Below are 24463 nucleotides of genomic sequence, written 5' to 3'. Positions count from 1 at the left end.
CAGTCTATAATAGCCCATTCTCGCCTCACCTCTTATTGTTATATGTAAAGGAGGGAGATCCAGTAGTTATAACTGAGTTAATAATTCTCGAGTTATTTGCGAGTAAAAATGTTTATTTTTCGACAAAAAACACGTTTTCGGGCGTTTTTCCACAAATAATTGAAAAAATAAGTATTTTGTTGAAAAAAGGATATGCTTAGCAAAAATACTGCTTGTTTAATTTCGCTGTGTATCAAATTCAATGTTTTTTCACACAAATCGTCCATTGCCTTCCGCTTAACACCATTACTGAATTTTTGTCGGTTTAACGCTGTTTTTGATAAACTTTCATGGGTGTGGTTATCACTATATTCAACTATACTGTTACAAATATATAAAGTTTTAACAAATGCTTTGCAACTTCTTTCTATACACTGCCAACGATATTAGCAAGCATTTTATGGAAGTTATACTTGTAATTGCCAATAAATAACATAGACTTGCCCTTTTCGCTTAACATTTCACTTCTTTCAGATTTCTCTATTATGAACTAAAGACATTCAAACCGTAGGTAACTAAAGTAATAATGTTGAGATTTGCACCACCCCTGTATCTTATCATAAAATTTCAGGTGACTACTAATTACCAATCTTTTCAAACGAGAGTATATATCCCTTGCAATGTCTTATAGGGAAAAACCCAATAAAATATTGAACAAGGAAATATGAGCTCTAACATGATACTACTTTAGTGATACATAGATGGTTATAATTTTATTATAATTTTAAGTAAGAAGTATTTTTATATTTAGGTAAATACAAAGTTTCAGAAATATTCATTAAACATTGTGTTAATAAAATTTATCAAAGTAACCTGCTTTATGAAGTAAACATTGTCTGTATACGCTGACCCTGGCTATTCATTATTATTCATTATGTACCCAGTGAAGGCATTTTTAAACTATCTTTTCTAAGAAATATGTGGCCGGAGCGAATTTACCTATGCCCCTTTTCTATAGGGTATTAAAATCTGGCCGCCGCGCCGGAGCGAACTAGTAATATGCCCAAGAAATTACATATCGAATAAAAAAATACAAGGACCGATTGCAGGAGCACCCCAACCACTTAGCAAAGAACTTGATGCAGATGTTTACGTACAGTGCGCAGGTTAAAACGTAAAGTGTCCAGTGATCTAGTGTGAGCAAACAAAAAGTGTACCTAGTGCTAATTCATGTTTTTCCCAGAACCAATAATAGTTTAGGTAATAGACCAACATTAAGAGCGGCATATATTAATGGATATGTTCGCCACATGTCAATAGTTTAACCGCCATAAACTATTATTGCCATTATTGGTTCTGGAAAAAACATGAATTAGCACTACACTTTTTGTTTGCTCACACTCGTTTAATTTCAATGGCTGTTGGGCACGTATTTTGGGAAAAACTTTGGTATTTTCAACAGCCCAATAACGAAGATTGTGTCGAATTACAGTACCATTTTGAAGAAAAAGAACATTCATCCGAAAAACAAATCTGAAAAAGAAAGTTTGGATTATTATTAATTTTCTGTCATAATTTCACAAAACTTTAGTCGCCTATCTGGATCATCTTAATATATTTACTGTACCAAGTGTATTTTGTGGGGATGAAATTTATATTATTTCAGTATTATGCGGACGGTAGGGTGCGAAAAACTAGATTCTTGAGCTATTTTTTAGTAGGTACTTCAAATAGGTTTCAATTTAACATCACCTTAATAGCTACCAATCCCGTTTCATGGAATTTCTTAACTAGTTTTAATACGTTTAAGTGATGAAGTAACTTATCTTGATGAATTTGATTAAATAATTTCGATGTTGATGGAATAGACATAGACCATTTCGAACGCATTGAAAATATATTTATTTATGATCGCTGATAAACGCTACCAATAACTGTTTAAGTAACTGTAGTAGGGGAGTCAATATAGAAGAAAAATGTGCATTCTTTCGGAAAAATTCAAATAAGCTTATATTTTTCTAAAACTTTTTTTGTTAGTTTATATACATGTTAAAGTAAAAAGTTCTACTCACATATTTTGCCGTTAATTGTTTATTAATTGTTTAAACAATAACAATAATTGTTTTGTATAAATAATTTTAAAAATATCGTTGAATTCATCATTTTACTTTGAGCAAATATATTTCTAATGATGAACTAGCTGCTGGTATGAGCACATTGTGAAATGCTACTAAATAAGGAGTCTAATGCTCATCTTTTAAAGGTTTTATTAACTACAGTATGTGGGCGACCGATTTCGGCATTTACATTTTGTATGCCATCATCAGGCCCTAAGAAACAAAGCTAAAAATGAATAAAGCTGTGGCAAAATACAGTTTGCCCTACGTTAAGTTTTAGGTGTTAGGTTTAACAATAGGTAATAGAACACAGAAGGTGTCACAAAGGTGTTCGAATAGACCAGTACTAATCTGATGTTAACTGTTGTAGTCAGTATATGATATATTAAGTATTAATAATTAAAATTGTTGGTACTTACATATCAGTACAAGAAGTTTACAGTGTACAATTTGTTGTTAAAATTGTGACAAATTAGCCCCTGTGTCCTATCAGATTTCAAACTCATTTGGTCTTCTAATGTGTTCGTCAGTTGCCTAGGTGTTCTAGAATTGTATCTCTATCAATTCTGATGTATGTGTATGAGATACTTGTAGTTAATTTGTGCAATGTTTGTTGGAACTTACAAAAAATATATGACAAAAAACAACGATGTTACTTGACTGCACAAACGAAAAATGACAAACAACACATATATCAACTTGTAAAAAACTACATAGGAGAAAAATCCTTTTTATTAAGTTGTAAAATTATAGTTAAGTTGTAAAATATAAATAAAATATAAATTAAGTTGTAAAATATATTTCTATTTAGTTTTTGATCATGCTGAATCCGAATATCGCATTACAATTTGAAAATTCTTATACAGAAGCTCTTATACAGTATGTCTGCGTCGCTAGGAGCCACATGGGAAACTTTTTTAGTATCAATTTTACGAAAACAAGTTATTCTTGATAAAATACTCTGCATAATCTAACTAAAATATAAAACTCAACCATCAAATTTTATCAATTTTATACGAGGTATGTCAAAAATATGAATTTCGTTAAAGAGGAAAGTATTTTATATTCCAGAATATCAAAAATTGTTATTATGAAAAGTAGTTTGGAATTAAAAACTATGCTTTAATATATAATTACATCCTTCTAATTGAAAAAAATCATCATTTTATTACATCATCATTTTATTACAATTATGATAATTATTTTATTATCAATTTTACGAAAAAAAAGTTATTCCTCATAAAATGCTCTACCTAGTCTAAAATATAAGATATCGCCATCAGATATCAAACTTTTTTAATTTTATACGAGGTATGTAAAAAATATGAATTTCGTTTAACAGTTAAGTGCCTTTATAGTTCACAATATTTCAATTAGGAAGATGTAAATTCTTAACAACTTTTCTTAATAACAATTTTCGATATTGTGAAATATTCGATATAGTGAAATTCAAATGTTTTGGCATACCTCGTACAAAATTAACAAAATTTGATATCTGATGGTTGCATCTTAGATTCTATATTATGCAGAGTATTTTATAAAGAATAACTTTTTTTCGTAAAATTGATAAAAAAAAATTTTTTTAACCTTTATTATTTGATACTTACTAGTCCCAAAGCTGAATCAGTAACCCTCGTAATATAATATTAGCCATGCCAATTAAATTGAAAAAAATATATACAGGGTGTTTCATTAAGAATTATCCATATCATAACTAGAGAAACCTTAGCACAAAATACGAACATTTAACCCAAAACAGTTAAATAAAATATTCTTCCTTACCGAGATACAGAGTGTTTTACAAATGTTTTAAAATGATTTTAGCCCATTGTTAAAGCACCTTTTAATATTTGTGTTCAAACTTGACACACAGTTTACACATGTTAGGATACTTTAAATAGTGTTAAAAGATAGTTTTCCGCTGTTAGCAGAGGCGTGCTGTAAAGATATATACTTCATTTTTGCCTCTTTTCTCCTCTTACAATCTACATGACAGTGGCGTAGATTGTGGGGGGGGGGGGAAAGGGGCAAATATTAAGAATATATATCCCTACAGCACGCCTCTGGTAACAGCAGAAAACTATCTTTTAATACCAGTTAAAGTATCCTAACATGTGTAAACTGTGTGTCAAGTTTGAACAAAAAATATTGAAAGGTCCTTTAACCATGTACCCCAGTTAATAGGTAAAAAACATGAAAAAATGTTAAACAGGGTTTTGAAGGTGCTAAACGGTAGAGGAGTGATAACTGATGATAATTCCGTCAAGACGTACAGCTAATTTTTCTTCTTCTTTTTTTTAAACAGTTACAAAGAATGAAAAACTTCAGTTTTTTGACGATAAAACGTTTTTTGTTCATTTTAGAGAAAAATGTTTCAAAGAAATATTGTAGACCTTAAAAAGTTCTTTACTTTGGTGGGACACATATTGAAATATATAAACAATTGACCGAGATAATTGCAAAAAACCCTCATTTTTGCACTAATTTATAAATATTGATAACTTTACTTTTTGCATAATGATTTATAATTTAACTACTTTAAATTATGCTATTTAATGGGCTATTTAAGTGTGCCAAATTTCAACCAGATCGACCAAATAGTTTATAAGTTATTCAATTTGTTTATCCAAGAGAGCAATTGTTTATACAACTGTTCTTGCCCTAACAGTGACTCTAGAGACATTTAGCAAATCGCAATCAGTTATTCGAGAATCTATTTTTAAGATATATTAAAAAAATTTAACATTTTATTAAAATTGTTATTAAAAAAACCGTTTGAAAAAGGCCCTAATTTTTAGGTTATAAACAATTAGAATAACTTTGACAGTTTTTATGTCACACGTTTGCATGTAGGCTCACTGGAAAGCTGATGAAAAAATACATATTAAAATAGAAAAATTAATTGTATATGACTAATATGAATCAAGTTATTATTTTTTTAATAAATCAATTTTGCCTTGTTTATAAACATTAAGAGCTGAAAATTGAACATATTGTATTTATGGGAATCTATATTTTATGATCCAGTGTATAGATTGCATAGGCAGTGAAATAATAAAAAAAATTATTATTATAACGGTATCGCTAACTGACGGTACTCGTGAAACACCACCAACGAAAGTGAAGGTGGGAACTGTTCGAGCTTCGCTTCCTTTTTTGGAAAAAAAACTGCAATAAATTATCACCTTCCATAGCTCGCGCAACCTTCTTTTTTTAACTGGGTTAGCTCAAAAAAATAATAAAAACTGTGCAAATTTCAACTTCCGGGAAAATGGGAAAATCCGTGAAAATCAATTGATTTAATTATACTATAAAAGTTATTGAATTTTACAAGTATTTCGTAAAAATTCCTTTAAATTTTATTAAACAAAGTATATTTTTTATATAAGTATAAAATAATTATAAATTAGTACAATACAATATTTATTTATTTTAATTGCATTAATTAAAAGTATATAAAAGTCCTTAATAGTTTTTAAAAAATTAATTTTTGTTTTATTATGATTTAATTGAAAGAAGCTATTAATATTTGTCTAGGTAGGCATCTAATAAGTATAAAAATAAATAATAAAACATTGTTTATGAATTTTAATTTGATTATTCTAGTGAACATCTACAACTTCTAGACTTCTCGGCAAGTTACAGTTAGTTCATCGTCTACAAAGTCTGACTCGACATCGTCAAGAACCACTGCAGCGCGATTGCAACATTTTTTCTCCTGTTCTTCCACTGCACACTCTGCACAGTGTGTACAAAGATCCGTACAGTTTATACCATATTTTTTACAGCCACATCTTGTACTTTTGCAACCCGTTAAACATTTACATGCTATTTGTTTTAATATCACTTAAGGAGTCAAACAATATAAGGTGTAAATGGGTTCAAAATCAATATCAGTCTTTTTCTATCCATATTGGGTATGGGTAGCATCCAGTTTTTTACCTAACCAGTGTTGTAATTGATGATAAACGCAAATTTTTTTCCCTGTATTTCTTACAAATTTTAAAAATCGTAACTCATTTAATGCCAATATGTTATTGTGTTTTTTATATGTAACATCAATTGCAGCAGAATACAAAGCAACAATGATATATCCGTTTTTCATGATGTCCTCCTTGTTAGCATTCTCGTCATAAAAAATATTTGTCAGATCTAAAAAGTTGTATCACACCCAGTAAAACTATATAAGAAGAACCCAACGTATTTTCTTATATGAGATTGTTTAAACCTATTACAACTATAATAGATAGATAGATTGTCCTTTTTCGCTTTTTTTTTCTTTCAAAATATATGTAATTGTCCGGAACAGAGAGTTGCGTCAATACTATGATTATATCGGTATCATTACAAATTATTACAACGATCTTGTCAGGTTCATATGTATGTTCGTAAAGAGATGTCTGCACTATTAATACGTCTGCATCTTCATCTGCTACTTTAGTTCGGTACCCAGATTTGTTGAGCTCTGCACATAAAAGTTGAATTAATTGTAAATTGTTTTAAATTGAGATTCCATTCTAAAAAATAAAACGAAGCTATTCTCACCTTCACATTCGTTGGCGGTGTTTCACGAATACCATCAGTTTAACGGGTCATGACTCATGAGTAGTCATGACTTTTTATTTTTTCACCGCATATGCAATATATGAAGTGGATCATAAAATACAGATTTTCTTAAACAACTCATTCAATTTTCAGCTCTTAATGTTTATAACAATGGAAATATGATTTATTGAAAAAAAATTCTAACTTGATTTATATTGGTCACATAAAATTCTTTTTACAATTTTAAAGTATATTTTTTCACCAGCTTTTCAGTGAACCTACATACAAGCGTGTATCATAAAAACTGTCAATGTTATTCCAATTGTTTATAACCTAAAAAGTAGGGTCTTTTTCAGACGGTTTTTTTAATAACAATTTTGATAAAATCTTAAAACATTTTCAATACATCTTAAAATTAAAGTCTCAAATAATCGCTTGGGATTTGTAAAATATCTCTAGAGTCACTGTTAGGGCAAGAACAGCTGTTTAAACAATTGCTCTCTGGCATAAACAAATTGAATAACTCATAAACTATTTGGTCAATCTGGTTGAAATTTAGAACACTGAAATAACCCTTTAATTGGCATAATCTAAAGTAGTTAAATTAAATTTCGTTGTGCAAAAAATACAGTTATTAACATTTATAAATTAGTGCAAATATGAGGGTTTTTTACAATTATCTCGGTCAATTCTTTATATATTTTAATACTTGTCCCACCAAGTTAAAGAACTTTTTAAGATCTACAATATTTATTTGAAACATTTTTCTCTAAAATGTACAAGAAACGATTTATAGTCAAAAAACTGAGTTTTTCATTCTGTGTAACTGTTTAGAAAAAAGAAGAAGAAATATTAGCTGTACGTCTTCACGGAATTATCATCATTTATCCCTCATCTATCGTTTAAAACCTTCAAAACCCTGTTTAACATTTTTACGTGAAATCGATGAATTTTTTCCCTATTAACTGGTGTAATGGGCTAAAATCATTTTAGAATATTAATTTGTAATAAAACACTCTGTATCTCGGTAAGGAGTAATATTTTATTTAAAGGTTTTCTTTTAAATCTTCGTATTTTGTGCTAAGGTTTCTGCAGTTACTATATGGAAAATTCTTAATGAAACACCCTGTATATTTTTAAACCAAACAAATTAACCTTTAGACCTAGTTATGATATTAAAATCATTTACAATGTATATAAAGTTTCATTAAAAATATCTAAACATTTTCATGAATTCACAAGTTAACGAGCGTACTATTTTTTTTTTCAGATTTCAGGAAAACTACATCGCAATATGTACCATCGACCTTCAAAAGGATATTTTGTACTTCTTGTAGTAGTGATTTTGCTGTACTACACTCTTTATTATAATGAAGAAAAAAATACCTATATTCTGCAAAAAGGTAAGATTTGTAGTTCTATATTATTTGGCATCATTCTCTTTACCAAGTAGAATTTATTATCTTTTGTAATACATATGAACGTTATTAATTCCATTAACCAGCATACATAATGATCTCACACATCTTTTCCGGTGATTTGCTCTTAATGAATTATTAAGATTAAATCAATTATTAGAAGCATTTTTTTCTAAGCAACCACATTTTTGTTTAATTTAGCAGTATTTTGTATTTTGACAACGACACCCGATTTTGGCGTCGAAACGTTAATAAAATATTTTTTTTTTCAATTTAATTATGGCTTCTTTCCCATCTAAATAATTAATTATAAAAATACCACAAGGAAATAGCTTCAGAACAACATTAATTTGTCCAGTTGTCAATCGTAACGTCTTTACCATCTACCATTTACACTACCATTTAAGCATACAGTATGTTTAGTTTCAAATTAGATATACACTCTATAAATGGCAACACTGCGCGCTGTCGAGTACCAGACGGTCCCCACTTCCCACGCTAATGCACCTGATTCTCGCCGATCCTAACTCCGTCGCTCCCTCATCCTCCTTCATTCGGCGATTAAACAACAATAGTGGAATAAGCAATGTTGCCGATTTTAACGCTTCCTTCAGTGGCCTATATCGAATCAAAAACTAAACGTAATGTATATAGGGTGAGCCAGATAACTGGCCTATTAGAAATATCTCGAGAACTAAAGGCAACAGAATCATGAAAATTGGAATGTAGGGGTTTTGAAGGATGGTCTATTAAATGAAAATATTTTCATCTGCTTATAACTTCGTTTTTTAAATGGGACACCCTGTATATTTTTACATTTTTTTATTCTCCTCAATATTTTCTTTCTTAAAATATGATGTTTTGTAATATTATACAGGGCATTTTAAAAGATATTTACGTTTTTTTATTAATTTCGTAGCAACATGCACACCCTGTAGAATTGTAACAGTTTGACAATAAAAACTCTGCTTACGTTCAAGTGATTTTTAATATAGTCTACTATTGTTAAGAATCATTAGTATAGCTAATTTTGAAATTTTAGTATACAGGGTTGGTCGAAACTCGGACTGAAGATTTTCTGAGTTTTCTTAAATGGAACACCCTGTATTTTAGTATTGTAACGAAATGATATTTCCTGGTACTTTTTTATTTTATAAGTATTCCATATACCTAATTGCTTTAATTTGTGAGTTATTGGTGATTCAAGCTAAACATTAATTGCAACAAAAAATACGTAAAATTTTATTAGGTTGGCCGTGAAAAAATTCAATCACAAATAATTTTTCAGAAATAAATATATATTAATGCAGAGTGATCCTTAAAATTACCAATAATGGTTTGGCTATCAAAATACCTACGTAATTAAGATTGTTGGTGTGATTAACAATTAAGCACAAATTAAAGCAGTTAGGTATAGGGAATGCTTAAGAAATAAAAAAGTGCCATAAAATATCATTTCATTACAATACTAAAATACAGGGTGTCCCATTTAAGAAAACTCAGAAAATACTCATTCCGAGTTTCGACCAACCCTGTATACTAAATTAAAAATTTAGCTATACTAATGATTCTTAACAATAGTATACTATATTAAAAATCATTTGAACGTAAGTAGAGTTTTATATGTCAAACTGCTACAATTCTACAGGGTGTGAATTTTGCTACGAAATTAATACAAAAACGTGAATATCTTTTAAAATACCATTTATAATATTACAAAACCTCATATTTTAAGAAAGAAGACATCGAAGAGAATCCAAGAAAATGTAAAAATATATAGGGTGTCCCATTAAAAAAAACGAAGTTATAAGCAACTTCCGGTATAACCGGATTTCCGGATTTTCATTAAATAGATTACTGCTCAAAACCCCTTAATTCAAATTTTCATGATTCTGTTGCCTTTAGTTCTCGAGATATTTCTAATAGGCCCTTTATGTGCCTCACCCTGTATAGTTTTCACACTAGGATGTTCCGAAAAAAATCAAAGTTTAAAAATGTTGATCTCCCCGGCTGTTTAAGCCCAAATTCTTAACCCTAACACTTGTCCCAAGGCCCCCAAAAAAATTTTTTTGGGCTTTTCAAAGATTTTTGTAAGAATAAGAAAACAAACAAGTAAACTCAGTTTTAAATTTTATTTTACATATATGTTCAGAATAAAATCATAAGACGTGGTAACACGTTTAATATGGGGATTAAAATATAATAAATATAACCCATTTTTCACGTTTATTGGTCTTTCTCAAGATATCTTGAGTACTTAATTTCTTAATTATTAAAATTATTCTAGTTAAAATAACAACACATTTTTTCCAAATAATTACACATTTGAATATAAAGGAATGCACAAAGTTATTACAAATTGATTTAAATGGAAAATAGTAAGTACATGAGTAAAAGTTTGTTTAAATATTAACTATGTAAGTTGCCGTTCTGAAATTGTAAATTACTTTATCTACTCTATCTCATATTATGTATAAGTTTTTAGTTTCTAAAAACTGTCATTATAGATAGCAGTGCGTGAAGTAACAATGTATTTTAAATGTGATTTACTTTTTTCTACGGCCGTGCTAAAACAGTCACTTTCCCGCACGCGTTTTGTTTCAGAAAATTGCACGCCGTGTGGGAAAGTAGATACCTTGTAATATGGCATTATAATAATGGTAGGGGAGCAAAGTATGCTAAATGTGCAGTCACTCGAGCGCTTTGGGGACCTATTGGGTTGTAAACAGTAGGTCCTAAAACCAAAAAAAGTTAAGTAAAATTTTCCATTTTAGTGGGCGCTTGCCATTTTTTAATTTAATTTTCCATTTCCAACAATGGTTTTTTCCGATTATAGCGACATCTATCCATAATTCGAAAAAATGTTTCGAATAAAAGTTACTTATTTTTACGTAAGGAATCCAAATCTGCAATAAAAAGTGAGGGTTCCTATTTAAGATTTTAAAGTAACCCCCCACCCCACATCCATGGGGCGTCGTGTTTGGTGCCTCTCGACAGATTTTTCAAAAATATTGAATAAGTGTATTTTACAGTTTTTCGATCTGATGTACATTTCGCGAAATATCACGGGATTCGTATTTAAAATATTAAATTTACCCCCCACCCCTCTCCGTGAGAAGTTGTGTTTGGTATCATTCGATAGATTTTTAAAAAATATTGAGCATGTATTTTTTAGTTTTTCGATCTGTCATTCATTTCGCGAAATATTCGGTTTTTTCTTGTGAAAATTTGGGGCTCACCCATTTCCTTACGCCCGGCTCAAATCGTCAGATTTTTGAAATATACACTCGTTTGCATGTACTTAACCTACCTTATCTTAATCTGACAATTTCGAGTTTTTTTAAGGGTAGATTTTTTTTTTCGGGCCCCCCTTAACGAACTCCCCTGTGTTAAGAGCCAATATATAGTAGAGGTACATCTGCAGGGTACCAGGTTTCTCACCATATGCTAATCTGACGCGCTCGAGTGACTGCAAAAATCCCCGCTTGGGCTCCCCTACCATAATGTATTATAATACATGCAATAAACTAATATTTAGATATTATTTACTAATTTATTTCAAATTTATCTTATCGTGTTCATGTTTTAATGAAATTAACACGATTATTTCATTCATAGGAGATTCTGACCAATAGAAAGCTACAGAAATCTAAATTAAATTGATAATTTTTGATAATTTCCCGTCGTCAAGTATATTACGTCAGATGCCCTTCGTTGCTACGAAAAAATACATTCAGTGACATTAATGACAATTAATGTTTTAAAAATTATAAAAGTGATGACTTTCAACCGTAAAATATTTATAACAACTGTATGTTTAATTGTACTAATTTGTACTTACATAAATAAATTACAATAAAATTTTGGTTTTGAACAGTTTTATTCATGAAATAATCGCAACAAATTGCACTCGATCTCTAAAATTAATATAGAATTTTTGCCCTCGTGACACTTTTGACATAATTAAAACTGTCAAAGTGTCACTCGGGAAAAATTCAATAATTTTAGAGCTCTTGTGCAATTACTACTGATAATTCGTTGAAATAGAGTTATTTTGACATAATATATAAAAAAAGTCAAATCAGTAGACAATAGGGGTTTTCATTCCCAGTAATTTGTTTCGAGCGTCTGTCATATATTGTATAATCCGTGTATATTAATATTATACACGGATTATATGACATTTGACAGAACCTCGAAACAAATGACAATCGATGAAAAGCCCTATACTCATGGTTTTGAATCGTCGTCATGGTAACCAATTTTTTTGAAAGTTTTATTTTTACAACCTTGTCAAAGAACGTATTAATTTGTGTATTTTCACTCCTAAATAAAAATTGATATCTCTATCTGTTGTAGCTTTTTTCCAAACGTACGCGCCTAGAAAAAATATTGTTCCTAATTCACGCGGAAAGTGTCTTTCCCGCATTCGACTGCTTGTCCGAACTCCACTATCGCGTCGTTCGAGTCAACGGCAGTCTCCCCCAGCAGTCTTCCCCGGCGGGAAAGTATCACTTTCCGCACTAGTTAGGAAAATAACTATTTCGCACTGTTTTTTGGCACACTTTCATAATATAATCAAATATCCTTAACTTTCGCGTTGTCATGGTGATGACATGTCATATGAGCAATAAATTACAACAAAAGTTTTGACAGTTTTGTGGTTTGAAAGATGTTACAATTTTTAAATGCCAAAGTTCTAAAAATTGTAGAATAGAAATGAATTCCAGTGACGAAGAGTTCCGCTGTCGCTCGTGCTCTAAACATCGCATGCGTTCGCAAAAAGCATACTTCACGAACTGTTTCATAAATAACTATTCTGTGGTTTTCAACTACTTCTGACACACTTTGGTTGCTTTTCTAATCTTTTGTGAGGGCCAATGAAATGTCTGAAATAAAAAAAGCAAGCAAAGTGTGTTACAAATAGATGAAAATCACAAAAAGTGTTTACCAGATTTCAGAAATGCAACTTTTACTCGTATTAACCTCTAAACAAACTTTTACTGATGTAGTTAGAACTCTACTACTACTCTGTAGTTCTATTATTCTCTATTTAAATTATTTATTTGTAATAGCTTTGTTGTTGTTTTAACGAGAATAATTTTAATGGTTATGTTCAAGGTATCTTGAGACAGACCAATAAACGTGAAAAATTGGTAATATTTATTATATTTTAATCCCCATATTAAACTTGTTAACATAGCTTATTAGGGCAGTCAATGAGGGCATTTGGCTCCTAATTCCATCCTACTACATCGATTTACTTGATATTTTCACAGTAAGTAGGGAATAGCTCATGAAACAAAGTCTACCCTATGCCGATGTGCGCTTTTATCTTGGGGGTGGTTCCCACCCCTTCTCGGGAGTGAAAAAGTTTTGGTTAAAATAGCCACGGCAGGGGCTAGAGAACCTAATTTTAAGCAAAAACTTATCTATCTATAATTATTTTCTGAAAATTCAATACTTTTTGAGTTATTCGTGGTTGAAAATTGGCTATTTTCATTGAAAAATATGTAACACCTTTTCGGACGGATTTTTGTGAATACCTTAAAAACTATGCATCTAACAAAAAAAGTATATAAAATATTTCTGTAGGTCATAAAAAAACAAAGAGATTCGTTCCTTCATAAATCTTCTAGTTAAAATAGAAAGAAGGATATAGTACAGAGGTTCTTAAAGTGGGTGATGCGGCACCCTGGGGTGCCTCAAGCATTTGCCAAGGGTGATGTGGAACATTTAAAAAAAGTCGAAAAACCGGCGCTGCGCCACTGTCCAATCTAAACATGTTAACTATTTGTACTTGTGTATTCTCGATGGCGACCGAGAAACAAACAGCCGAATTCGACCGAAGCGACTGCTACCTGCATTCTGCATCTGCATTCATTCCACAGTTTAATTCTTGCAGCCGATAAGTGGTTTTGTAAAAATTAGAGTTAGATTTCAAAGTGGAAGTTATAGATATAACTGCAGAAGAAAAGTGACGATGTAAGTAATTATATTCATTGGAATTAATATCTGTATAATATTATGTAAAATAATATATACTTTTGTTGCTATTTTTGCCATAAAATATGTCTTGCACTATTACAGTTGGAAAATACCTTTCATTGTTGGCAATGTTTTGCTCTCTTTTATTTGGGACATTCTTTTCATTCCAGAATAATGGAAAATTGGCTGAAATCTGGGTCTTTGAAAAGGAAATGTCGTGAAGTCACTGAAGCATCTGAATCAACTGATTCAGTGATAACTAGCAGAGATGGAGAAGATGCAAATGTCCACGAGATCCATTCGAGTCCAGCTCATCCAAGTTGTTCTCCCTCAATTTGTGGAAAGGAAGTTCCTTACCAAAAAGAAATTCGCTGAAAAATAAGAAGGTATGATCCCAGCTATCTCATAAGACATTTGGAAAGTAATCATCCTGGTTTAGCCGATAAGGCCGGAAAAACCTTTAAACGTCGTGCTTCATCTCTTCAGGCAGGGTCTTGCATGATGGAAGGTCTTCAAAAATGAAAACGAAAACGCCACTGAAGCATCATTTATTGTTGGTTTGCACATTGCTAAAGCTGGAAAACCCTATACCATTGCCGAGGAACTGATTAAACCTAGCGTGAATGATGCCGTACAATGCATGTAAGGTACAGATATGACCAAGAAGATTGATAATGTGATATGATTCACACTATTTCAGACCTTGTAGAGAGAGAAAGCTTATAAATAGATTAAAAACTTGTAGTCCAGAAAGCCACTGCGCATCCGCTAGGAAAAATATTCTAATTCGGATTTTTTGCACAATCTTACTCAAAAAGGACTCCTTTTAACAAATTTGCATGTTGCCAGGACCAAAAGGTGGTCAAAAATTTTTTAGTTTTATTTTGTTTTTTTCCTAAAATTATTATTTTTGCATGGAAAAAAGTTTTTTTAGGTTTTTTGGATCATTCCAAACAGAAAAGGTATTTAGTGACTTTTAGAATAAAAACAAAAAAAACGTTTAAAACATTTTTGACCACCTTTTGGTCCTGGCAACATGCAAATTTGTTAAAAGGAGTCCTTTTTGAGTAAGATTGTGCAAAAAATCCGAATTAGAATATTTTTCCTAGCGGATGCGCAGTGGCTTTCTGGACTATTGTGAATTCTTTAGTTTACAGCTTGATAAAAGTACCGACGTTGCTGGACTTTCTGTTCTGCTTGTTTTTGTGAGGTTTCCATTAGGTATGAAAATAGAAGAAGAACTCCGTATGTGTGAAGAGCTTAAAAGTTATGCCACTGGTGAAAAATTTTTTAAGGCTATCCACGAGAATATAAGAAAAAATGATATAGAGTGGAGTAAATATGTGAATATTTGCAGTAATGGAGCGAGCTGCAATGGTTGATAAAATTAGAGGCGCGGTGTCTAGAATAAAGGTAGTGGCAGAAAATTCCTCCAGCACTCATTGTATCTTACATCGCCATTCTTAATGTTGTTCTGAAGCTATTTTCTTGTGGCATTTTTACAATTTTAACTATTTATAATGGGAAATAAGCCACAACATTATTAAAAAATGATTTTTATTAACGTTTCGACGCCCAAATCGGGTGCCGTTGTCAAAATACAAAATACTACTAACATAAACAAAAATGTTGTTGCTTAGTAAAAAAATTCTTCTAATAATTTATTTAATTCGACTCATTTATATCGGCAATTCAGATACATATGATACATTTTAAAGCAGAAGACTTTAAAATGTTATTGCCAATATTTATGAGTTGCGTTCCTGGGACGACTTTGTAATCGAATGAACTATCTTTCAGTAAAGTCGTCCCAGGAACGCAACTCATAAATATTGGCAATATCATTTTAAAGTCTTCTGCTTTAAAATGTATCATATGTATCTGAATTGCCGATATAAATGAGTCAAATTAAATAAATTATTATAAGAATTTTTTTACTAAGCAACAACATTTTTGTTTATGTTAGTAGTATTTTATATTTTGACAACGGCACCCGATTTGGGCGTCAAAACGTTAATAAAAATAATTTTTTAATAATATTGTGGCTTATTTCCCATTATAAATAGTTAAAATCGCCATTCTTTGGCAACTAAAAAGCTTCAAGCACGCCTTTTAAAGCTCACCGCTGAAGATATGAGTATGGATCACTTCAATCTTTTGCTCCACACAGAGGTCCGGTGGCTATCGAGGGAAACAATTTTAGGGAGACTATTTGAACTAAAAGATCCACTGATTATCACATTTACAGAGGAGTCTTTCATCAAAGAATTAAAAGATGTCAATTGGCTGCTAAAATTGGGATACCTTTCAGACATCTTCGAAATAATAAATAAAACTACCACTTCGCTCCAAGACAAAGGAGGAGCACAATCAGATAAAATCAATGCCTTGCGTAAAAAAGTTGCATTTTTCAAAGCATGTGTTGAAAAGAGGAACCTCACAAATTTCTCTCGATTACAGGAATTTGTTATAACAAATGAAATCAATCCTCAAACGAACTTCTTTGAAATTGTTATTACTCATTTGCAAGGCTTGGAAGAAATTATGTAAACTATTTTCCTGACATTAACTGAGATGACTTATATACATAGCTGGATGATAGACCCGTTTTCGTGCAACCCAAAAAATAAACCTGTCGGAATGACAAATGAAGTCTTTTAAAATCTACTTGAGATCAGCGAAGAGCAGTTTAAAACTCAAATACCGTGAAGGAAGCCAAGAAGAGTTCTGGATGCAGGTATATTCAGAAAATAATGTTGTTGGCAAGGTTGCAGTGAAAAGACTTGTGTGTTTCACATCGACTTATCTCTGTGAGTCTTCTTTCTCCGCATATGCTTACATTAAAAACAAATACAGAAGCAAACTTCAAGCCTCAAGGGATTCGAGGGTCAAACTTACAAAGATTCCCATAATTATAAAGGACATAATGAAAACATCATCGAAACAGTTTCATTCATCACATTAAGTAAGGATATTTGAATATCAAATGTACTGGATTTTATTTATCTGAAATAAAGTTTATATTGAAATCAAATGAATTGCCTCAGAATTGTATTTTTTTTCATTTTTTGTCGTTTCCCAAATCGCTTCAAGGGTTGGTGTGCCTCGAAATATTTTTAGCCCTACAAGGGTGCCGCGACTAAAAAAGTTTGAGAGCCGCTGATATAGTAGGTAAGAAGAGTTTGTTTTTTTGCTGCATGCTCAAATCGGTGTATTCAACTTGAAATATCAGAGAAACGGTCGATTTTAGGTGTATAATGATACTTACATTAAAGTGCTTGAAAAGACCTTTAAAATGAGTAATACTAAATGTCGATTACATTCAAACTTCTGCAAAAAACTTGATGACTAATGTATTTTAAGAAGAAATCAGAAGTATATTTAAAACCTCATCCATCAGAATTTAAATACATCGTTTTCCTTCTACAATACTTTTTATTATAGTATCATTTATATGTTCAAAAAGTTGGACTGGTTTAAATTGAATGGTTTTTGAAAAAAAAATAAGATCAAATTATAGAGCGCATTTTTAAATTTTCATAAAAATTTTCCTTTTTCTCCATGTAACTCGAAAATGATAAGAGATACGAAATAAAGATACCACACAAAAATGTAGGGTTTTTTTAAATAAAAATTTTATTTTTGTTTTTCATTACTGTATTTCTTATCATTTTCAAGTTACATGGAGAAAAAGGAAGATTTTTAAGAAAATTTAAAAATGCTCTCTATAATTTGATTTTTTTTTTCAAAAAACATTCATTTTAAACCCGTCCAACTTTCTGAATAGAAATAACACTATAGTAAAAGGTGTTGCAAAAGGAAAACGGTGCACTTACATTTTGATGGATGGGGGTTAAAATTACTTCTTATTTTTTTTAAACACATTAATTATCAATTTTGTTTGCAGCATATCTTGCTTAGTTTTAATGTAATGGACCTTTAATATAGCTAATTTTAAAGGTCTTTTCAAGTACTACAAAAGGTATTGGTAGCATTATACACACCTAAATCGACCGTTTTTCTGTTATTTCAAGTTGAGTACAACAAATTGCGAATGTACCAAAAAACAAGCTATTTTTACCTACCATATCTCTTTTTGTACTATAACTAAAAGAGTTATGGAGGTAAGTGTCTCTTTGTTTTTTTATAACTTACAAAAATGTTGAATATCGTTTTTTTAGTTAGATGCATAGTTTTTAAGGTATTCGCAAAAAACCGTTCGAAAAGGTATTATGTTTCAATGAAAATGGCCAATTTTCAGCCACGAATAATTGAAAAAGTATTGAGTTTTCAAAAAAAAATTATAGAACAGTTTTTGCTTAGAATTAGGCTCTCTAGCGAATTCCGTGATAATTTTAACCAAAAAATTTTCCACCCCTGAGAAGGGGTGGGAACCACCCAAAGAGAGAAGCACACATCGGCATAGGGTAGACTTTGAATTAGGAGATAAGTAGAGGCTAGGCCCAAAATTTCATTAATCATTTCTTATGGCCAATTGTAAATGTCTAGGAATTATACGGGTCTTCTTGTTATCTCTAGCTGCATTTCCTGCCAATTCCAAAACTTCAGCAGCTTTAAAATCCATGCAGTAGGATAGAATTCGGAGGTAATATCCTATTCTTGCTCCCATTGACTGGCGTATATGATTTTTTTCTGTTTAAAACATTGATAAAAAATGAAAAATGAAACATAAAATTGATTTCTTACAAAAAGTTATAGATTAAAAATAATTAAAAATCTTTGAAAACCCCAAAAAAATGTTTTTTTTGGGGCATTGGGACAAGTGTTAGGGTTAACATTTTGGGCTGAAATTTGAAATTTAGTGTTTTTAGGCTACCGTTCACCAGAGAACAGCGAGAGATCAAAATTTTTAAACTTTGGTTTTTTTCGGAATACTCTATTTCACACCCACATCTCTACTGAGGCAAGTGTGCAAGTTTGTTTTTAACTTTTACAGTTTTATGATTTCATTCTTATTTCTGCAACATAATAATTCATTGTCATCCCCTATTTCTTTAGGTGTCGCTCTTAAGAAGTTAGTAATAATTACGGCTATTTTCAATTTTATATTGAAGGTCCGAGTAGGACAACGGAACTACATTTATTCCACTATTATGCGCCTTCTGTCAACGCTATAGTTTCACTGTATTTTACCTTGCATTATCATCTGTATTAACAAATTTATTTACCCAATTTATTTTTATTATTTCGCTTTAAGTCCACAACTCAAGTACTTTTACTAATCCACTAATTATTTTTTTATTTAAAGTCCATTCCTTTTTCTCCGGTGTCGCTTGTTTGCCCGTGGTCTCCACTCAAGTAATTTTTGTCCACCTGTCGGCTTTCATTCTTGCAACATGTCCCGCCCATCTCCATTTTTGCCTTGTAATACATTCGATATAATCTTTCGCTCCGGTTCATCTACGCACTTCCTCGTTTCTAGGGCGCGTCCATAGTGCACGCTGGTTTCTGAGTCAGAAAGCTGAGTCCGTGTGCGAATAATCCTAATAACAGCGGGCAGGTGCACTTTGGACAGGCCCGTTTAAATACGAAGAATTGTTTACACACGGACTCGGAGCTGACTTCGGAAACCAGCGTGCACTATGGACGCGCCCTTTTAATCTATTTTGTCAGCTTATTCCAAGCTTTGATCTCTCCACTTTACGTGTCCATTGTACCATTTGTGCTTGAAGGACTCAATCCCTCTAAATTCCGTCAGGCAAACTCTATGTATTTAACTATTTTTAATGGGAAATAAGCCACAATTTTACTAAAAAAATAATTTTATTAACGTTTCGACGTAAAAATCGGATGCCGTTGTCAAAATAATAAACGTTAATAAAATCATTTTTTAGTAAAATTGTGGCTTAGTGCCCATTAAAAATACTTAATTACAAAAATGCCACAAGAAAATAGGTTCAGAACAACAGCAAACTTCATGGTTTTGGACTTCAAAGGCTTATAAGCCCTTCATTTGGCTTAATGTAGGGCTAATATGACGTGACGTATCACTTACTAAATAAATAGAAATTCTGAAATTGACACACTCAGGCTACAAACAAAATGCAACAGAACATTATTATTGTGCAATTTATTAGACTGTTTTAATTAATAGTCCTGGATCCCGCATACAAAAAAAGTTGATTAATAGCAAGCTGAAAATTTGTTAATAGCTTAATTGTGTCTAGTCGCACAAACTTTGATGTACGGGAACACTGGAACAGGGGAAGTTTTAATTGTGGAACAGTTTAAAAATTTGGAACGTCACATTACGAAAACGTCCCATGTATTTTGTCGGACAGAACATCCAATTGATTTGTTACCCTTTAAACTCTCATGCAAAAATCAGACTGATATTACTAACCAACATGATTCCTGTCATTTGATATGTTCTTCGTGTTCCACTCATTAAAATGCCCAGTTGGTGATAAACACCAGTCTGATTTGTGCATGAGAGTTTAATGAAATGGTAACAAATCAATTGGAAGTTCTGTCCTAGAAAATACATGAAACGTTTTCGTAGTCTGACGTTCCAAATTTTTAACCATTTCCACGATTAAAACGTCCCCTGTTCCAGAGTTCCCATATATCAAAGTTTGTGCGACTAGACACCGTTAAGCTATTAAAAAATTTTCAGCTTGCTATTAATCAACTTTTTTTGGTACGCGGGATCCAGTTCTATAAGTAATCCGCGTGTACGAGCGAATTTACCTATTAAAAATTAAATATTTGTTAGTTTAACAGTGACATACAACACTGATAAAACACTTTTATGTATTAAGAGGAAACAGTAGCGATCAACAGGTAGCAAAAACGCGTTCCAAGATTGCGGCTGTAATTTTGAATATTTTTTCGAGATATTTGGTACACGTATTCGTAATATAATAAAGAATGGCGGTACAGAGCCCAATTTGAAAAATATATTAATATGTGGAAATTACTCTGTAATTAAATACAATATTAAAAATACGAGCCTGTACCGTCATTAAGAAGAACAAAAAAATACACTTTCTTCACATAAACTTTTGGAACTACTAAAATTTTTTATTTCATTAGTAGTTCCAAAATGATACAAAATCTAGGCATCGGATAAAAAAGTTTATTTAAAGAAAGTGTATTTTTTTGTTCTTATTAATGGCGGTGGTACAGGCTCGTTTTTTTAATATTGTATTTAATTACAGAGTAACTTCCACATATTAATATATTTTTCAAATTGGGCTCTGTACCGTCATTCTTTATTATATTACGAATACGTGTGCCAAATATCTCGAAAAAATATTCAAAATTACAGCCGCAATTTTGGAACGCGTTTTCGCTACCTGTTGATCGCTACTGTTTGATCTTAATAGAAAAATACAGACTCCATAAATTATAAAAACTTTCAAAAAACTGTTAAAACGTGTAGAAAGATTTGGTTGTGACAGTTTTGGCTGATTCACTTAAGATTAAAGATTATTTTGGTTGCTAACATAACAAGACAATATAGTATCCATTTACAATCAAATTCACTTTTTATTTTATATATTAAAAATTTAATATTTTTAAATTATACAATATAATATAATATAATATAATATAATATAATATAATATAATATAATATAATATAATATAATATAATATAATATAATATAATATAATATAATATAATATAATATAATATAATATAATATAATATAATATCTTCTTCTTCTTAAGGTGCCGAGACCGCTTGTCGATCGTTGGCTCTCATGTTGCCCAGCATATTAACAATCATTGTCTTATTTACAGCCGCACGAAATAGTTCAGTGCTAGTTTTCCCCAAACCATTGGCGTAGGTTTTTAAGCCAAGAAGTTGTACGGCGGCCCACACTTCTTTTTCCCATTATTTTACCTTGCATGACAAGGTGAAGTATGTCATATTTTTCTGGGTGACGCATTATATGACCAAAGTATTCCAATTTGCGCCTTTTAACCGTGTTCACTACTTCGCAACTTTTATTCAAACGTTGCAAAACCCTTTCGTTTGTGACTCTTTCTACCCAACTGATCTTCAGAATACGGCGGTAAACCCACATTTCAAATGCTTCTAGGTTTTTTAAAAGCGATTCTGTCAGTGTCCATGCTTCGACCCCGTAAAGTAGTACTGGGAATATATAACATCGGACCATTCTTATGCGAAGTTCCAAATTTAGATCATGACTGCACAGGATTTTCTTAAATTTCATAAGACTTGTTCTTGCTTTGGCAATTCTACTTTTTATTTCTGTACTAGGGTTCCAGCTTTCATTAATATGAGTACCCAGATATACAAGATTACTTACTCGTTCAATTGAGTCATTACCGATTGTTAATATAATATAATATAATATAATATAATATAATACAATATAATATAATATAATATAATATAATATAATATAATATAATATAATATTATATAATATTATATTATATAATATTATATTATATAATAATATATTATATTATATTATAATATATTATATTATATTATATAATATAATACACTCACCGGCACAAAATTCCGGCACCCAAAATTTTTGATTAAGTTTGACAATTTATAACTTTATTATTTGTGCTCCGATTTTCAAGATTCTTGCACCAGTGCGTAGATACATGTATTGGTATCGTTTGGTATTATTCCGGTAGCACAAAAATTTTGCTTGCATGTCATTATACGTTATACAGGGGTGAATGGTAGCGTTATATTTTCTCCTAACTTTAAAAAAATTTGTGGAAAAATGGAAAAGCTGATTTTGTTTCATAGTCCTGTCATATTATCCCGGAGGCATCACTTAAATTTTGTTTTTTGAATTATCCGAATATCTCGTTTCTTGTAAGAGCTGTACCATTTTTTGTAAATAAAAACACTGATGGACTCATAAAATAAAGGTTAGATTGATAAGATTAGAATGGCCCGCATGCAGCCCAGATCTCAATCGTACTGAGCATTTATGGGATGAATTAAAAAAAGCTATTCGCCGTCATCCTAGGCCTCCAGAAAATTTGGTACAGTTATGGCCCTAGTAGAGGAATATCGGGGTATTAAATTCCCCAGGCAAGGATAACACATCTTTATTCGACACCAAGCAGATTGCGAGCAGTCGTTGCTGCAAGAGGTGGACATACCCGCTATTGAATTGTTTTGTTTTGTTGTTAATTTTGTTTTGTTAATTTTAGTGAGTTTGATATTTTTAATTAAAAAAACCTTCAAAGCAGTGTTTTTATTTACAGCTCTTACAAGAAAAGAGATATTCGGATAATTCAAAAAACAAAACCATAGTGATAAAAAAGTTAGGAGAAAATACAACGCTTCCATTCACCCGCGTATAATACCATCTAAGCATAAATTTTTGTTACCAGAGTAATAACAAACGACATCAATACATGTACCTACAAACTGATGCAAGAATCTTGAAAATCGGAGTACAAATAAGAAAGTTATAGATTGTCAAACTTCATCAAAAATTTTGGGTGTCGGAATTTTGTGCCGGTGAGTGTATAATATAATATAATATAATATCGAGTCATAATAGCGAAGACGAAGATGACACTTATAAAAGCCGTTGAAAAATTAGATAAGGAAGCGAAGAGAATAGGGCTACAGATAAACCAGCACAAAACAAAATACATGACGATAGGGAAGGACGACACAACAAATCAGAAATATGTATCTAATAACACAGAACCATAAATTTGAAACTGCATCCACCTTTTGTTACCTGGGAGCAACAATTGGGAAAACTGGAAAATAGAGAACAGAGGAAAGAATTCTGAAAGGCAAAAAAGCATATGGAATTAATAGAAATCTGCTGAGAAGCAAGACCCTGAGCAAGAGAACCAAGATGAAAACATCTTGGGATGGAAACAACAACGATTACCAAGAAAAAAGAAGATAGTCTTCTGAATTTTGAAAGAAAAATAATGAGAGCAATACTGGGCCACAATGTAACAAGAGAGGGAGAAATACGAATGAAAACAAATGCCGAAATTGAAGAAGAATTAAAGAGAGAAAACATAGTCAGATACATAAAATCGCTTCGCTTAGAATGGATAGGACATATACAGAGACGCCCACAATCAGATATGTTGAAAAGGATAACTAACTGGGCACCACTATGGCCCAGGTGCAGAGGAAGACCCAGAAGAAGATGGCTGGATGATGTAGAAGAAGACATAAGAGCAATGAATGTGAAAGACTGGAAAGTTCAAGGAATAACCTTTAAAACGAACTAGCACACGACACCTATCCTTATTTAAAAAAAATCATCGATTACGTCATCACGCCCAGATGGATGACGTCGCTAGTATGATATATGTGCCAAAAAAATCATAATTTAAAAATAAAAATCGACCTGTTTAAGGATTTTTTCTTAAAGTCGCTGGGTTACGAAATAACGAATTTATTCCTTTCCTA

At 31.4% G+C, this 24463-nt stretch overlaps 1 protein-coding gene across 3 annotated transcripts in view; it reads left to right on the top strand.

Moving 5' to 3' along the window:
* LOC126885184 (uncharacterized) overlaps positions 1-24463 on the top strand; it is a 217747-nt gene that overhangs the window by 171582 nt on the left and 21702 nt on the right. For all 3 annotated transcript variants that reach the window (XM_050651617.1, XM_050651616.1, XM_050651618.1), the window contains exon 2: positions 7912-8044. In XM_050651617.1, the coding sequence (XP_050507574.1) occupies positions 7936-8044 (109 nt within the window). In that variant the 5' untranslated portion in view covers positions 7912-7935. The remainder of the gene's footprint in view (positions 1-7911; positions 8045-24463) is intronic.

This window comes from Diabrotica virgifera, chromosome 5, assembly GCF_917563875.1.
Source record: "Diabrotica virgifera virgifera chromosome 5, PGI_DIABVI_V3a".
In the NCBI taxonomy this organism is placed as follows: Eukaryota; Metazoa; Arthropoda; class Insecta; order Coleoptera; family Chrysomelidae; genus Diabrotica; species Diabrotica virgifera.
The sequence above is the reverse complement of the archived record's forward strand: the minus strand, read 5'-3'. Positions and strand labels throughout refer to the sequence as shown.